The sequence below is a fragment of the Giraffa tippelskirchi genome, chromosome 13 (genome assembly GCF_054371585.1).
Source record: "Giraffa tippelskirchi isolate mGirTip1 chromosome 13, T2T-mGirTip1v1.2.pri, whole genome shotgun sequence".
Taxonomy (NCBI): domain Eukaryota; kingdom Metazoa; phylum Chordata; class Mammalia; order Artiodactyla; family Giraffidae; genus Giraffa; species Giraffa tippelskirchi.
Genome location: NC_137287.1, coordinates 54,498,037 through 54,514,045, shown reverse-complemented (window position 1 = coordinate 54,514,045; position 16,009 = coordinate 54,498,037). Strand labels below are relative to the sequence as shown.

The window sequence follows — 16,009 nt, the reverse complement described above, 5'->3', positions numbered from 1 at the left end:
TTAAACTCCAGAATGACAGTGAATTTGCTATGATACAAACTGCGTGATGAGAAACAGAAGAAAAAGCAGAGGCTAATCTCCCTAAGAAAAACTTTCATTTTAATTTTATTATTTTTTTCTTCCCTTCATAAAAAGTCACACTGGCTGCCTTTGAGATGTTTTCCCTACTCCTCCTATAGAGCTCAACACCACTGCAAAGATTAAAAGGTATATGATTATGTGCCCACAGTTCCAAAAATACAGACTTTGATCTGGGAAAGGAAAGAAACGATCTAAACCTGATTTGGAGAATAAAAAATACAAAACAAAACAAAAGACTCCACAAATATGAGCAAAATTATTCTGTGGTCCAAGCCAAAGACTGTCTTATAAATCAAACCTTAAAATTTTGAATTTCAAGGTAAAGCTGCCTTATGGTCAAAACTAAAATGTTTCAGTCAGACAGAATACATTCTCTCCATACCTTTTGACAAGCTCTTTTGCATACATGCTTATATTCCTTGGCTTTGGATTCAGAATGATAACCTGCACCTGTAGTGAAAAAAGAAATCAATAGTTAACTATCATTAAGATATCAGAAACCTTGCTAACATTATATAAATAGTTCATACAAACTGATGCTTTCCAAGTGACAAAAAAAACTACTGTCCTAAGTGTGTGGACTCTTAAAAATCTAATAACTTCTTTCTGCACCGTAAGTGTTTTCAATACCATGCCTTATCTCCTTTTTCAAAAGCTATTTTCCACCAGAGGCACCAGAAATAGCTTATGTTCCCAAAGACGCTTCGCCAAGGTGACCTCTCCTCCTTTTGAAAACTTCCCCAAAGTTAGGAGTGTTTTTTAGAGAAAGTTGATAACCTAGGCAGTGTCAAGGGCAGAGTGCCTTTAATTCCCTCCCTGTTGAACTTTGGAAAGTCCTTGCCAGAATTCTTAAGAGTAACTTCAGAAAACTAGGTAGTTTTATTTAAAACTTGAAATGGACAGGTGTTACATCCTATCCACAACCACCACCAACATCACCTCTGCTATCCTAACTTCTCCTTCCTTTCACCCCGGAATGTAGCTCAGGGTGTCTGAAACATCAGGGATGGTATATTCACCACTGCCTGTCCTAATCAAACACTCAGCAACTTCAAGAGAAAGGCTCTGAAATTTATTTCCCTAAAAGGATTAATACTTGCTTAGTTAGAGATCTGAGAATAAACTAGAAAGAAACCAAGAAGAGGCTTTCATCAAAGTTCCTTAACTTGCCCTGAACCTCCTCCTCAGACCCCACTTCCAGTCCCCTGCTGGGCCCCAGAGGGGTCCAAGGCAGGGAAGGTTAAAGAACTACATCTCTAATCCTCAGGGCTCCTCCGGTGAGGCTGCAGACTACAACACAAACTTAACCCATCTTTCCACAAGGCAGACAAAGAATGGGCCCAAGAAGCTATGGTTAATGGACTCGAGAGAGTAGAAAAGAAGTCCAAACAACAGAAATCCATAATACATGCAAATTCTAGTCCCATTTCTCAAAAGAACTCAAACTTCACAGAATCTGTGCCAATGTTTACGAGGACTCTTTTCATGGTTCTCTAATAAACGCTGTCTTAGATCTAAGACCCCAACCTTGCAGCAGTATTTCCCACATGGGATACTGCAGCCAAAGAGATAACTTTAGTGTGTGGATAACAGCACTAATGAACTTCCCTGATGGCTCAGTGGTAAAGAATCTGCCTGCCAACGCAGGAGACACAAGAGACATGGGTTCAATCCCTGGGTTGGGAAGATCCGCTGGAGGAGGAAATGGCAACCCACTACAGTATTCTTGCCTGGGAAATCCCATGGACAGGGGAGCCTGGTGGGCTACAGTCCATAGGATTGCAAAGAGAAACAACTGAGCGATGAGCACAAATGTGAAAAGTATAGGTAGTATACAGATCTAGGGAAAAAGCAAGAATCTACTATTCAAATGACTAAAATTTGGGCAAGTCTCCTTTAACACGAAAAAAAAAAACCCAAAAGTTTTAAAATCTCTACACTCGAATTGAAATTTTTGTCCCTTAAATATGCAAGTTATATAATGCTGCATAATCAGTCATTCTATCTGACCTTCTAACAATTTAGAAGGGGAAAGTCATCCTTAATCCACACAATTTCCTGCTATAACCCAGACTTCCTCCTATTACAGCTGGTCCCAGCACCAGCTACAAGAGTCACTGCCATCAGGTTGTGTCTGAGACAGGAGGGAGTCTGCAATGACTGTCACAGAAGGCAACCCTGTCCAACTCATCAAATGTTCCATGTTGTTACTGCTTACATATCTCAGGGCTTTCTTGCACATTTTTTCAAACACTCATTACGAATAAAATTACTCACTGGGTCCTATGAAAGATGCGCCACCAGCATGGTGTAGTAGAAGGAACACTGGCTTGGGAATTTCAGTTGTTTCTGTAAATTTACCTCATTTCTTTGAAAAGTCATTTGAAAGAAAAGAAAACTGAACCTTTTGTTTGTTCACTGTTTGATTTTTCTAGATTTGATTCCATAAGACTTCCCAACTTGTCTGTTCAGTTTAGCTATAGCCAAAGGTTAATGATCAGGCAGAATGCCAGTTTGACAAAAAGAAACAATGCCACTCACCCCACATCAAAGAAAGAGGGAGAGAAAAAAAAAAAAAAAGACCAGAGCAGAGCGGCACTGCTTGGAAACCTCAGATGCATCAATGATGGGGACTCGGGGGTTGAACTTCACTGTGTCTGTCTTCAAGGTCCTCTGCAGCAGAAATCAGAGGCTGACGGAGTGCCAAAAGCACTTGGGACTTGTGGGACGTGTGGGCCCACTTATGGTTTCTCAGCCTGGCGCTAGTGATTAGCTGTGTGTCTGAAGCCACTTAATCGCTCTGGTTTTAAGGTTCCTCATTTATAATATTAACAAGGAAAAAACTACCTTTAAGATTGTTTAAATTACACTCTAAGATGGACAAAGTCAAATACAGGGTGAGAAAATTTTTTTTCAACAACTTTATTTTTAAAAACACAAACCAGATTTTAAACAATTACTTTGTCTGGTTTTAACAATACCTAAATATATCTACTATATGGAGTAAAGGGTTTCCCAGGTGGTAAAAGAATCTATTTGCCAATGCAGCTAAACGAAAAGATGCAGGTTCGATCCGTGGGTCACGAAGATACCCTGGCTGATGGCATGGCAACCCACTCCAGTATGCTTGCCTGGAGAATCCCCAAGGACAGAGGAGCCTGGCAGGCTACAAGTCCATAGAATCGCGAAGAATCAGAGATGACTTGAAGCGACTTAACAGGCACATGCGCATGGAGTAAAAGTCCTAGAGGAGGTGAGTGATGGGGGCAAAGGAAGCGACATCATTGTAAGGTACTCCACGTGGGGAGCTCAGGGGAGGCCTTCACTCTGTGCAAGTCAACCTGTGGTTCCAACTCCTCCTGCAGTGTCCCTCCCCCAGATAGGAAACTCAGTTCCTGCTGTACTTCAAGGCAAAGGAAAGGAAACCATTATTTTCATCTTCCAACTCACCTACTTAGAGCTTACCTGCATGCACCAACACAAAGCCCCCTCGCTTCTCTTTATGGGACTGCTTTGTTTCCAACTCTTTCACTGTTGTTTTAACAGCCGAAACTTGAGATGATCTGGAAGGCAGCCCTTCTCCAGAACTCATCCCCTTCTCCATGGTCATTCTCCAAGATTACCATCTTCTATTGGGAAAAGTGCATACTTCCATCCAAAAGTAATTGCAGAAGAGGAATTACCCTAAAGGAAAACAGGCAAAGATGGTATGCATTTCTTTCCACTAAAACACACGTATACAAATTTGTGCTCAGATAACTTTCAAGAAAAACCCCTAATTTTAAAGTTATTTAACTGGGTAATACAAAGAATATAAAAAGGTTAGAATTTAAATCCCTTTATACACTGACAGGCATTGAAGTCGTATAAACAAAGAACTGTTGTAAAAAGACTTCATGTTGAGTCCAAAGATATTTTATCTTTCATTTTATCTACATTGAAGAAAACCTCATCTTATATATCACTTTCTACTCCCTCCAAACCAAATGCTAATAACCTCTGGGACATTCTAGAACCACATGCAGTGCTGGCAACATCACTGAGCATCACTGAGCCTTGATATAAAGCCTAGATTGCTGCTTATTTTTTCCTCCAGCTTTATTGAGATATAATTGACATACACCAGTGGATAAGTTCAAGCAGTACAACCTGAGGATTTGATACACATATATGCTGCAAAATGATTGCCACAACAAGGTCAGTTAACATATCCACCACCTCACATAAGTACAATCTTTTGTGTGTGGTGAGAACATATAAGATTGCTGCTCGATTAAAAAAATGAACCAACATACAGATTTACCTCTGCCTATGGAGAACTTTTTATGAAAAACAGTTCAGTGCTTCAGAGCTCAATGTAAAACAAATGCTAACAAATTTATAAGACTAAAGCAAGAAATTAAAATAATACTTGTGCAAATATTTGTTCGTTTTCATAAAAGCACTTTTTCTGAGGTTCTCAAAAGGTAAACAATAAAACAAATTACAAGCAACATATACCACAAAGCTTCTAATTTTTCTCACAAGCTCACAAGCATCTAGCAATCTTGGCTTGATAACAATAATGATGGTAAAACACACTTCAGACTGGGGTAAAATGGATCACTTAAAAAATCAACAGAGATTTGAAGAAAAAAAAAAAAATCCCAAAGTCACATGATTGAAACTACTTAAACATCTAGATTCACACTATAAGGTAAAAATCTGTACCTTATTCTAAATTGAGAAGTGGGGAAGGACACAAGGCTTTAAAGAGTGACAACTAACTAGTTCAAAAGAACAGTGTCACGCAAAGTATGATCTACAGACTAGTGCTGGTTATCAGTCTGCAAGAGATTATTTTTTATTCATATACTAACTGTCTTACATCCACGTTTTTGATAAACAATGACAGTTTTTGTAATTCTTTTCTATTTCCCCAAGTTTTGTTTATAATTATATCTTTTTATAATCTACTTAATAAAACAGAATTAAAGCCATCTATAAAAACTGGAGATTCACAAGGAAAAGACTCAAAGTACAAAAGGCACATTAATTCACACTAAACCTTACATCTTCCAGTGGTATAATCATATTTTTGAAATAATTTTATCTGCTACATCAGATAAAAATATGAGCTTTTATCTTTCTTTCATAGTTTTAAATTTTAACTTGGTTCTTCACACAAGAGATGGTCTGGAGGCACGGCAATATGGTACTCTGTGTGTGCATGCATGCACGCTAAGTCGCTTCAGTCATGTGTGACTCTTTGCAACCCCATAGACTATAGCCCATCAGGCTCCTGTGTCCATGGGATTCTCCAGGCAAGCATACTGGAATGGGTTGCCATGCCCTCCTCCAGGGGATCTTCCCTACCCAGAGATTGAACTCACGTCTCTTATGTCTCCTGTATTGGCAGACAGGTTCCATACCACTAACGCCACCTGAAAAGCCCAATAGTGTATTTTAACTTATTTTAATTCCTGGTTAAAAAGAATCCATTTAATTATTATTATGTATCACTTAATTTAAAGGACAAATAATTTAATATCATATATATATACCTTTGCTGTTCTATTAAAATGTTTACATATAATTATAAACTTTGATTATAAAAGAGTGCTGAGGTTTATTAAATAACAGTAAGTTAAAATGCCTGTTTTTGTTTTGTAGTGATAAGTATCTCTCTGAGGATGGATTTTCTTCCAACTGCTTCACAAGGATCTGCCTCAATTACCTTTATTTGACTTTGGTTATTTCTCTGAGATAGGTTACTATTTATTTCTGTGTCAGTTGACAAAGTCAGTTTAAATGATTAGCAGTTTATCTCCCAGTCTATACAGGCCATGATGTCTGACCAAGTCATGAAATCAGCTTGGGCCCACTAGACCCACAAACAGCTGTGTGAAAATTCAGGCTTTGGAAAATTCAAAGCTTCAGTTCAAATGGAAACACATTCAAGCAGTATGAGTTATAAAACTTTCTCTGACTCACTGTCATCAGATGCATTTTTTTCATGAATAACAAATTAGAACATCTACATATTATAATGTGGCTCAGATCATGAACTCCTTATTGCCAAATTCAGACTTAAATTGAAGAAAGTAGGGAAAACCACTAGACCATTCAGGTATGACCTAAATCAAATCCCTTATGATTATACAGTGGAAGTGAGAAATAGATTTAAGGGATTAGATCTGATAGACAAGAGTGCCGGATGAACTATGGACAGAGGTTCGAGACATTATACAGGAGACAGGGATCAAGACCATCCCCATGGAAAAGAAATGCAAAAAAAGCAAAATGGCTGTCTCAGGAGGCCTTACAAATAGCTGTGAAAAGAAGAGAAGCGAAAAGCAAAGGAGAAAAGGAAAGACATTCCCATCTGAATGCAGAGTTCCAAAGGATAGCAAGGGGAGATAAGAAAGCCTTCCTCAGCGATCAATGCAAAGAAATAGAGGAAAACAACAGAAAGGCAAAGACTAGAGATCTCTTCAAGAAAATCAGAGATACCAGGGAACATTTCATGCAAAAATGGGCACAATAAAGGACAGAAATGGTATGGACCTAACAGAAGCAGAAGACACTAAGAAGAGGTGGCAAGAATACACAGAAGAACTGTACAAAAAAGATCTTCACTACCCAGATAATCACAATGGTGTGATCACTCACACAGAGCCAGACATCCTGGAATGTGAAGTCAAGTGGGCCTTAGGAAGTATCACTACAAACAAAGCTAGTGGAGGTGATGGAATTTCAGTTGAGCTATTTCAAATCCTGAAAGATGATGCTGTGAAAGTGCTGCAATCAATATGCCAGCAATCTGTAAAATGCAGCAGTGGCCACAGGACTGGAAAAGGTCAGTTTTCATTCCAATCCCAAAGAAAGGCAATGCCAAAGAATGCTCGAACTACTGCACAATTGCACTCATCTCACATGCTAGTAAAGTAATGCTCAAAATTCTCCAAGTCAGGCTTCAGAAATACGTGAACCGTGAACTTACAGATGTTTAAGCTGGTTTTAGAAAAGGCAGAGGAACCAGAGATCAAATTGCCAATATCCGCTGGATCATCGAAAAAGCAAGAGAGTTCCAGAAAAACATCTATTTCTGCTTTATTGACTATGCCAAAGCCATTGACTGTGTGGATCACAATAAACTGTGGAAAATTTTGAAAAAGATGGGAATACCAGACCACCTGACCTGTCTCTTGAGAAACCTGTATGCAAGTCAGGAAGCAACAGTTAGAACTGGACATGGAACAACAGACTGGTTCCAAACAGGAAAAGGAGTTCGTCAAGGCTGTATATTGTCACCCTGCTTATTTAACTTATATGCAGAGTACATCATGAGAAACACTGGGCTGGAAGAAACATAAGCTGGAATCAAGATTGCCGGGAGAAATATCAATAACCTCAGATATGCAGATGACACCACCCTTATGGCAGAAAGCGAAGAACTAAAGAGCCTCTTGATGAAAGTGAAAGAGGAGAGTGAAAAAGTTGGCCTAAAGCTCAACATTCAGAAAACTAAGATCATGGCATCTGGTCCCATCACTTCATGGGAAATAGATGGGGAAACAGTGGAAACAGTGTCAGACTTTATTTTTTTGGGCTCCAAAATCACTGCAGATGGTGACTGCAGCCATGAAATTAAAAGACGCTTACTCCTTGGAAGGAACGTTATGACCAACCTAGATAGCATATTTAAAAGCAGAGACATTACTTTCCCAACAAAGGTCCGTCTAGTCAAGGCTATGGTTTTTCCAGTAGTCATGTATGGATGTGAGAGTTGGACGGTGAAGAAAGCTGAGCGCCGAAGAATTGATGCTTTTGAACTCTGGTGTTGGAGAAGACTCTTGAGAGTCCCTTGGACTGCAAGAAGATCCAACCAGTCCATCCTAAAGGAGATCATTCTGGGTGTTCATTCGAAGGACTGATGTTGAAGCTGAATCTCCAATACTTTGGCCACCTCATACGAAGAGCTGACTCATTGGAAAAGACCCTAATGCTAGGAAGGATTGGGGGCAGGAGGAGAAGGGGACGACGGAGAATGAGATGGCTGGATGGCATCACCGACTCGATGGATACAGGTTTGGGTAGTCTCTGGGAGTTGATGATGGACAGGGAGGCCTGGCGAGCTGCGATTCACGGGGTCACAAAGAGTCGGACACGACTGAGCAACTGAACTGAACTGAGCTGAACATATTATAATGAATAAGGTTTGATGTAATAGGCATTTTTAACGTATGTGAGAGATTTGCTTGCTTCTCAAGCTTGTCTGAAAAAAATTAAATGTGGAAGATGAATAAATATGCTGTTTCTTGAGCAATCTACCATCTCTCAGGGACTAGCTGAAATTTATTTATTTATCAAACTATGTCATCTCACTAAACTCCTCCAAAAATGTTGGCCCCGAAGTTCTGCAGCACTGGGAAAGGAACTCAGGTAGACAGGCTATCCAATGTACAACTCTGGCCTCCAACTTCCAATGGTTACTGGAATATTTTTAATTCAATTAGAAATGAAGCAATTTCTACTTCAACATTAGTTTTTGTTTAACTCGGAACCCATTAAAGGTCTGACATTCATAATATAACTCCAACAAATGTCCCAAAAAAGACACAAAAGGCGGAAGGGGGCAAGTGAGCAAATCCCAGTGTACAGAAGAACTATATAACAACTTAAACAGATCAAAAGATGCTAAACCTCACTCAAAAGAAAGAGGCAAAATAAACCTACAGTCACATATCAGCTGGACTGGTCAAGTTAAAGGGTCATTCTCACATGTTGCAAGGAGCAGCACAGATTAATACAATGCTGCTGCTGCTGCTGCTGCTGCTGCTAAGTCGCTTCAGTCATGTCCGACTCTGTGCGACCCCATAGATGGCAGCCCACCAGGCTCCGCCATCCCTGGGATTTTCCAGGCAAGAACAATGCAACAAGGTCAATTTGGTAAAATCAACCAAAATCACAAATATACAGTGAAGGGTAGTCTGTAATGGTAAAGATATAGACCAACAGTATGTCTTGATAAAAAAGTAGTTAAAAATAAAAGCAGCTCTTGGAAAAAATGAGAACTTTATTGATACACAAATATGAAACAACCAACGTTGAAGATATTTTAGTAAGTAAAAAAGGCATGGTACAGAAACATATGCAGTACCATGTTTTGAGAGAGACAAGAAAAAATAATACAACTAAATATATATGCAAAGTGCAATCTGGAAGAATATATCAAAAATTAGCACAGTAGTAGTTACCAAAAGATTTGGGTGACTGGCGGACAAAGGTGAAATGGAAATTTCACTATTCACCATTGTGCACCTTTTGATTTGAACAATCTGAATGTATTACTTAAAAGCAAAAAACTTTTTTATTCATTTATTTCTTTATGAGAACACAAGATAACTAGCCAAGTCCAGGTCTCAAAATAGGGTAAGCTGATGAGATCCCACTTCAGTAAGAGGAGAAATGCCATATTCTGAAGGTTCTCAACACTCAACCCACCTAGAGAAGGAACAGAAAAAAACATGGCCAGTCAACAATACTGGCTGAGAGGTCTCTTTTGGTTTTGTTTTTCTGGATCTTGAACTTTTAGGACCACACAAACCACAGATAATCCTAAATTTACAAAAAATAAAATTATTATTTGATCTCTACAGTTGAAACTAAGCAGTAAAAAATAAATCATGCAGATTGACATCAGATATCCTTATGATATTTTTATCACATTTGTAGTCATTATTACAAATAATTATTGAAGTGGATGAATCATATTCACATCAATACATTGATCCATAAGGAAAATGTTTTAACACTTCAGCTAAGTCTTTGAGATAACAGTCAACACAAAAGGTTTCCAATCAAAGATGCATAAGCATGTTATAGCTTCACACAACAGAAAACAATTTTATATATCATTTTTATAATACCTGTGTTCCTGAATGATAAGTTTGAATATGGACATTTTGCAACTTCCCATTGGTGATGGTACTAAAATTCATTTTATTATATCTAAAAAACACTGGCAATTTGTCCATCCCTGAAACAGTAGCTTGAAAAGGTAAACATAAAGTTACTGTGTGTGTGTTGTGTGTGTGTGTTAAGTCGCTTCAGTAGTGTCTGACTCCTTGTGACCCTATGGACTGTAGCCCACCAGGCTCCTCTGTCCAGGGGATTCTCCAGGCCAGAATACTGGGATGCCATGACCTTCTCCAGGGGATCTTCCCAACCTAGGGATTGAATCTGTATCTCTTATGTCTCCTGCATTGGCAGGCAAGTTCTTTACCACTAGCACCACCTGGGAAGCCCAAAGTTACCATATGACCCAGCAATTCCACTCCTAGTTATATATTCATTAGAACTGAAAATACATCCACATAAAAACTTGTACATGGATGTTTATAGCAAAACTATTCATAACAGTCAAAAAGTGGGAACAACTCAAATGTCCATGAGCAGACCTTTGTTAAACAAAATGTAGTATATTTAGACAGTGGAACATTATAGAGCCATAAAAAGGAATGAAGGGCTGATACACACTATGGCATGAATGAACCATGAAAACAGTGAAAGAAGTCAGACACAATCGGCCACATACATTTCACAATGAAAGAAGTTAAGACACAAAAGGCCACATGTTTCCATTCATATGAAATGTCCAGAGTAGGCATATCTAAAAAGATAGAAAGTAGATTAGTGGTTTCCTTGGGCTGGAAGGACAGAGGGGAATTGGAGTGACTGCTAATTTGGGCAGGACTTCTTTGGGGGAGGGGCAATAAAGATGTTCTAAAATTGGCTGTGGTCATTGTTGCATGGTATTTAGTCTGAATAACTACCAATGAATCGTACACTTTACATGGGTAACAATAAGATAAATGAATTTTATCTTAATAAAACTGTTGCAGGGGGAAGGTGTATTTTTTCTTCCCAATAAATTGTATCTTTACCTGTAAGATGTATCTTCTCCAAGTTACCAAACCTAATGGCATCTTTGAACACAGTCTTCAGCTTGCAACCTTTGATTCTCTAGATGTCCTGTTCTCCTTGGCAAGCATGCCAATCTACTATCCTAGCTCTTCGAGGCTCCTCTGACCCCTCCCAGCTTTGGTCTCTTGCCTGACTTTCAAACAGAATGTCCAAAGGCTTAAGTTTCAAATGCCTCCTTCAGCAACTTCATTCAGTATCAAGTTTTCAAAACAATCCCCTCAGTAAACCAGATGATTCCTAACTCTGCCTCTTAAGCTCTAGCCATAAGTCTCCTGGAGAGCTCAACCTGGATCCTCCAAACTCTTAGACTACCCAAAACAAATTCACCTTTCCCCAGAAATCTAATTCCTTCTACATTACTCCTTACTTTTAATAGCCCAATCCTTTTCTAACTCACCTTATAGTCATCTTGGACTGTGCCCAGTTTCCAAATCCTATAGATTTCTTCTCAAGCATTTAACTTCCTTTTTCCTACTGCCTTGACCTTTGCTCAGCTCACATACCTCTTAGCGTAAGTGTTACAGAAAGCATATTAACTTTTCTCCCCAAATCCATGCTGTCATAAAATAATCATCTACAAAAGGCTGCCAAAGTAAATCTCATAAAGGACAATGCCAATCAAGACAAATAGCATGCCAGAAGACATGAGCAGGCAATACATAAAAGAGGAAATATAAACTGGATATCCAATATTAAAGAAAGAATATTCAAAGAAATAAAAAAAAAGAAAAGAAAAAAAACTAGCACTGTACTGCCATCATAAACTGATGTAACCGTTTTGAAAAGGAATGTGTCAGAAAGTATCAAGAGCCTTAAAATGTATAATGCTGTATATACCCTCTCCGGAGATACTTCATATATGAACTAGCCTACACAGACACAAATAATAGTCCCGCAAATTCCTCTAAAGAGTACTGGGAGACTAGAGAAGACGGAGGGGCAAGGATGAAAGGGAAACTTGATTTTTCTCTATCTAATAACCTTTTGTATTTGATTTTTTTTTAAACTGGGTATTATTTACTAAAAAGAGAAGATTTAAGTTCACTGTCTCTGTGACCAAGATGAATGTAAATTAACTTGATTATCAAGGCCAGAAGAGAAACTCAGAATAAAACACTGTTTTTGCTTCAGGGACTTTCATGGCACTGATTTAAGGTCTAAATTTTGACTCTATTTCTCTCAAATATTGTTTCATATTCCTACAGCATGTGATGACACTATTTCTTTTTTAAGACATTTAGAAGACCACATGTCCTATTTGCCTCTGGTGTTGAAGTTTTTCACTCTAGGTTTACTTAGCCTTTTAGAAGCAGTTGAAGGAGGAAGAAGTCATGGAATCCATTCATCTTACGGCAAAAGCTTTTAGAGCAATCCAGCCCTTAAGCTACAGCAGCTGATGAAGCGTTTTGTTGCTCTTATCATGAGACTGAAGCTTTAATGCCTCATTAAATAAGCTCCAAAACATACTTATTTCATCTTTGACCCAGTAATTCCACTTCTGAGAACACTTTCTACCAAAATAATTTTAAATATAGAAAAAGCTTTATGCCTTTTATGCTGTGTTTAACATAGGATAATTTAGAAAAACAAAAATCTGGGAGTGACTTAAATACCTAACATAGAGAATCTATGTATTTATGGTCAACTGGTTTTTTTTAAAAAAGGTGCCAAAGGTCATTCAATGGGGAAAAGACAGTCTTTTCAACAAATGATGCTGGGAAAACTGGATAGCCACATGCACAAGAATAAAGGGGCTCCTACCTCACACCATATACAAAAATTAACTCTACACAGACCAAGACCTCAATGTAAGAGCTAAAACTACATAAAACTCGGACAGAAAAAAGTAAATAAGAGTAAACCTTCATGAACTTGGATTTGGCAATGATCTTACACATAACACCAAAAGCACAAACAATAACAAAACCCACAGATAAATGGGACTTCACCAAAATTTTTAACTTTTGCACTTCAAGAAACACCATTCAAGAAAGTGAAAAGATACTCCACAAAATGGGGGGGTGGAGGGGGGGCGGAGGATGGAAGAAATATTGCGAATCTGAAAGGGGACTTGTGTCCAGACTATACAAAGAACTCATACAACTTAAAATTTTCTTTAAGAAAAAAATTTAAAGATGGGCAAAGGAATTGAACGGACATTTCTCCAAAGACATACAAAGGGCCAATAAGCACAAAGAAAAGATACTCAACATTACCAGACATCAAGGAAATGCAAATCAAAACTACAAGATGCCATTTCACAACCAATGGAAGGCTATAATCAAAAAGACAATAAATGCCAGCAAGGATAACAGAAATCAGAACCCTTTTATCCCGCTTGTGCAGGCCACTCTCGAAGACACCTGGCAGTTCTCAAAAAGGTAAACAGTTCCCACATGACCCAGCAATTTCATTCCTAGGTATATATCTAAGAAAACTGAAGACACACGTTCACACAAAAACTTCTACGTGGGTGTTTATAGCAGAATTATTCATAACAGTCAAGAACTGGAAACAATCCAAATGTTCATCAACTGATGATGGATAAACAAAATGTGGCATATTTATATAATGGAATATTATTCGGCCATCAAAAGGAGGTTAAGTCCTGATACATAATACAAGTGGATGCACCTTGTAAACACTATGCTGAGTGAAAGAAGGCAAGACAACAAAAAGCCCCATATTGTATGATTCCATTTACATGAAATGTCCAGAATAGGAAAATCCATAGACACAAAGTAGACTGGTGGTTGGCCAAAGCTGGGGGAACAAGGGGAAAGGAGACCTAATGAGGAGCAACTGCAATGGGTACAGTTTTTTTGGAGGTGAGGAAAACGTCATGGAATTAGATACTGACGACGGGTGCACAACTTTGTGACTATACTAAAAGCCACTGAAATTTAAATTTAAAAGGGTGGAATTTTATGAATATCTCAAAAAATTCATGCAATAGATGCAAGGTACAAAACATATGCTTCTTAGTTAAAATCATATTTTATACACACTATAATCCTAAGTGGGCTTCCCTTGTGGCTCAGCTGGTAAAGAATCCACCTGCAATGCGGAAGGCCTGGGTTCGATCCCTGGGTTGGGAAGACCCCCTGGAGAAAGGAAAGGCTACCCACTCCAGTAATCTGGCCTGGAGAATTCCATGGACCATGTAGAGTCCATGGGGTTGCAAAGAGTCGGACGGGACTGAGCGACTTTCACTTTCATAATCCTATGTAGGTTAAGAATCTGCAATTTTTTAAAACGTAGCAAGATCAAAATGCTGGGCTGGTGGAATCACAGATGATCTCTTCTTAAATATTGCTGCATTTTCCAAATATTCGTTAATAAGCATGCACTGCTTTTTTATAAGGGGGGGGCTTTATTCAAACACAAAAGCAAATTATTAAACTCCCAAGTGTATAAAAATTCCTTAGTTTCGTGTACAGTGATCCCAGTCACACGGTCCCCAAAAACACTTTGCATTCCCCTCCCCTCCCTTCCAGAGGCGAATGAAGCTGAACTCCCTCCTCTCGGAACCAAGATGTCCTCTATTTGCAAGGCACCTCCAATTCCTGTTCCCCACCCTCCTCTCAGGTTACTCCTGCTCCATCATCTCGGTCCTTTCCTCTCCCTTCTCCAGCTGAGCAGTAAACGCTAACTTCCCGCAGGGCTCTAACCATGGCTCTAAGACACTACGGGGCGACTCTGCCCCGACCGGCCACGCAGGACCGGGGCGCACACTCCCGGGTCTCCGGGAACCTGGAACTCGGAGAAACCGCAGCCCGAGACCGCATCGAGCGTGAAGGACTGCCAGGATCCCCTCCTCAAACACAGACGGCCCCTTCCCCGCAGAAGGGAGGAGGCCGCCGGGCCGCAGCCGTTGGGAGCAGGCGTTTGGACGGGCCCCACGCGCGACCAGGGCTCGGGGACTAGGGACGCCTCGGGTCCCGTCCTCCGGCACCGCCCCCGGCGAGGAGCATCCTGCGCGCCGCCCGCCCTCGGCTCAGAGAGCACGTCCTGGAGAGCGCGCGGCGCCGGGGCAGAGCGAGCGCGCGGCGGCCGCAGCCGCACGGACAGAGTGAGAAGGAGGGACACTCACCCGCATCAGCCCAGAGCTCTCAGAGCACCGGAAGTAGCCGCCCGCCCGTTGCCAGGGTGAGGAAGCGGGGGTGACGTCAAGCTCCCCCATTGGGCCCGAGCGCAGCCACGTGTCCGGAAGCAGCCGCCCACAGGCGGCTCCGTCCCCGCCCCCTACCCTGGCGCGGCTCACCTGGCCGCAGAGGTGCCGGGAAGACCCAACCTGGAGCCGCCTTTTGAGCTGCGCAAGCGCCCTCGCCTCTCTCTCCCAGCTCCTTAATGAGATGGAAGGCTGTGATCTTCTGATCTGAGTGGTCGGTATCCTAGCAACGTGATGTGAAATTAAGCTAGTCATCACTTACTGAGGTGTCATTGACAAGCTTAATTTCATCCAATCCTTGCAGCCCTCCTCTCCCCACTACACCGTAGGGATAACTAGAGTTCTGCCTGAATTGCTCTGGGGAGGATGAAAGTGGGAGTGGCCTTTCTTTTACCATCTAACATCTAAGACCAAGACCTATGGATAGTAACATGTAATCTCTTTCATGTTTCCTTGTAACTGTTAACATGAATCGTCTACCACGTAACCACCATTAAACCTATTCTGTACTTAATAGTTTTCAAAGTGTGGTCCTCACATGAGCAGCTTCAGCATCACATGGAATCTTAGCAGAAATATGAATTCTTGGGCCACACCTGACTTCCTCATTCAGAAACTTTGGGTTTTCTACAGGCCTAACAGGGCCCTGTCGGAGAAGGCAATGGCACCCCACTCCAGTACTCTTGCCTGGAAAATCCCATGGACGGAGGAGCCTGGTAGGCTGCAGTCCATGGGATCTCTAAGAGTCAGACACGACTGAGCGACTTCACTTTCACTTTTCACTTTCAT

General features: G+C 40.4%; 1 protein-coding gene across 26 annotated transcripts in view; it reads right to left on the bottom strand.

Annotated features, from left to right (window-relative positions):
- The window catches only part of TASP1 (taspase 1), a 253,393-nt gene extending 237,855 nt beyond the window's left edge, over positions 1 to 15,538 (bottom strand). For 13 of the 26 annotated variants that reach the window (XR_014073014.1, XR_014073022.1, XR_014073019.1 and 10 more), the window contains exons 1-3: positions 15,143 to 15,171; positions 3,547 to 3,765; positions 464 to 531 (exon numbers count right to left, since the gene is read on the bottom strand). Coding sequence is in view for 15 of the 26 variants with exons in the window: in XM_081556530.1 (XP_081412656.1) it covers positions 464 to 531; positions 3,547 to 3,691 (213 nt within the window). In the remaining 11 variants the exon portion in view is untranslated. Of the gene's footprint in view, positions 1 to 463; positions 532 to 3,546; positions 3,766 to 5,453; positions 5,505 to 9,567; positions 9,682 to 11,009; positions 14,961 to 15,142; positions 15,172 to 15,313 lie in introns of those variants that run through there. The other 13 variants (XR_014073023.1, XR_014073018.1, XM_081556531.1 and 10 more) reach the window with 5 other exon arrangements.
- Positions 15,539 to 16,009: the final 471 nt, after the last annotated feature.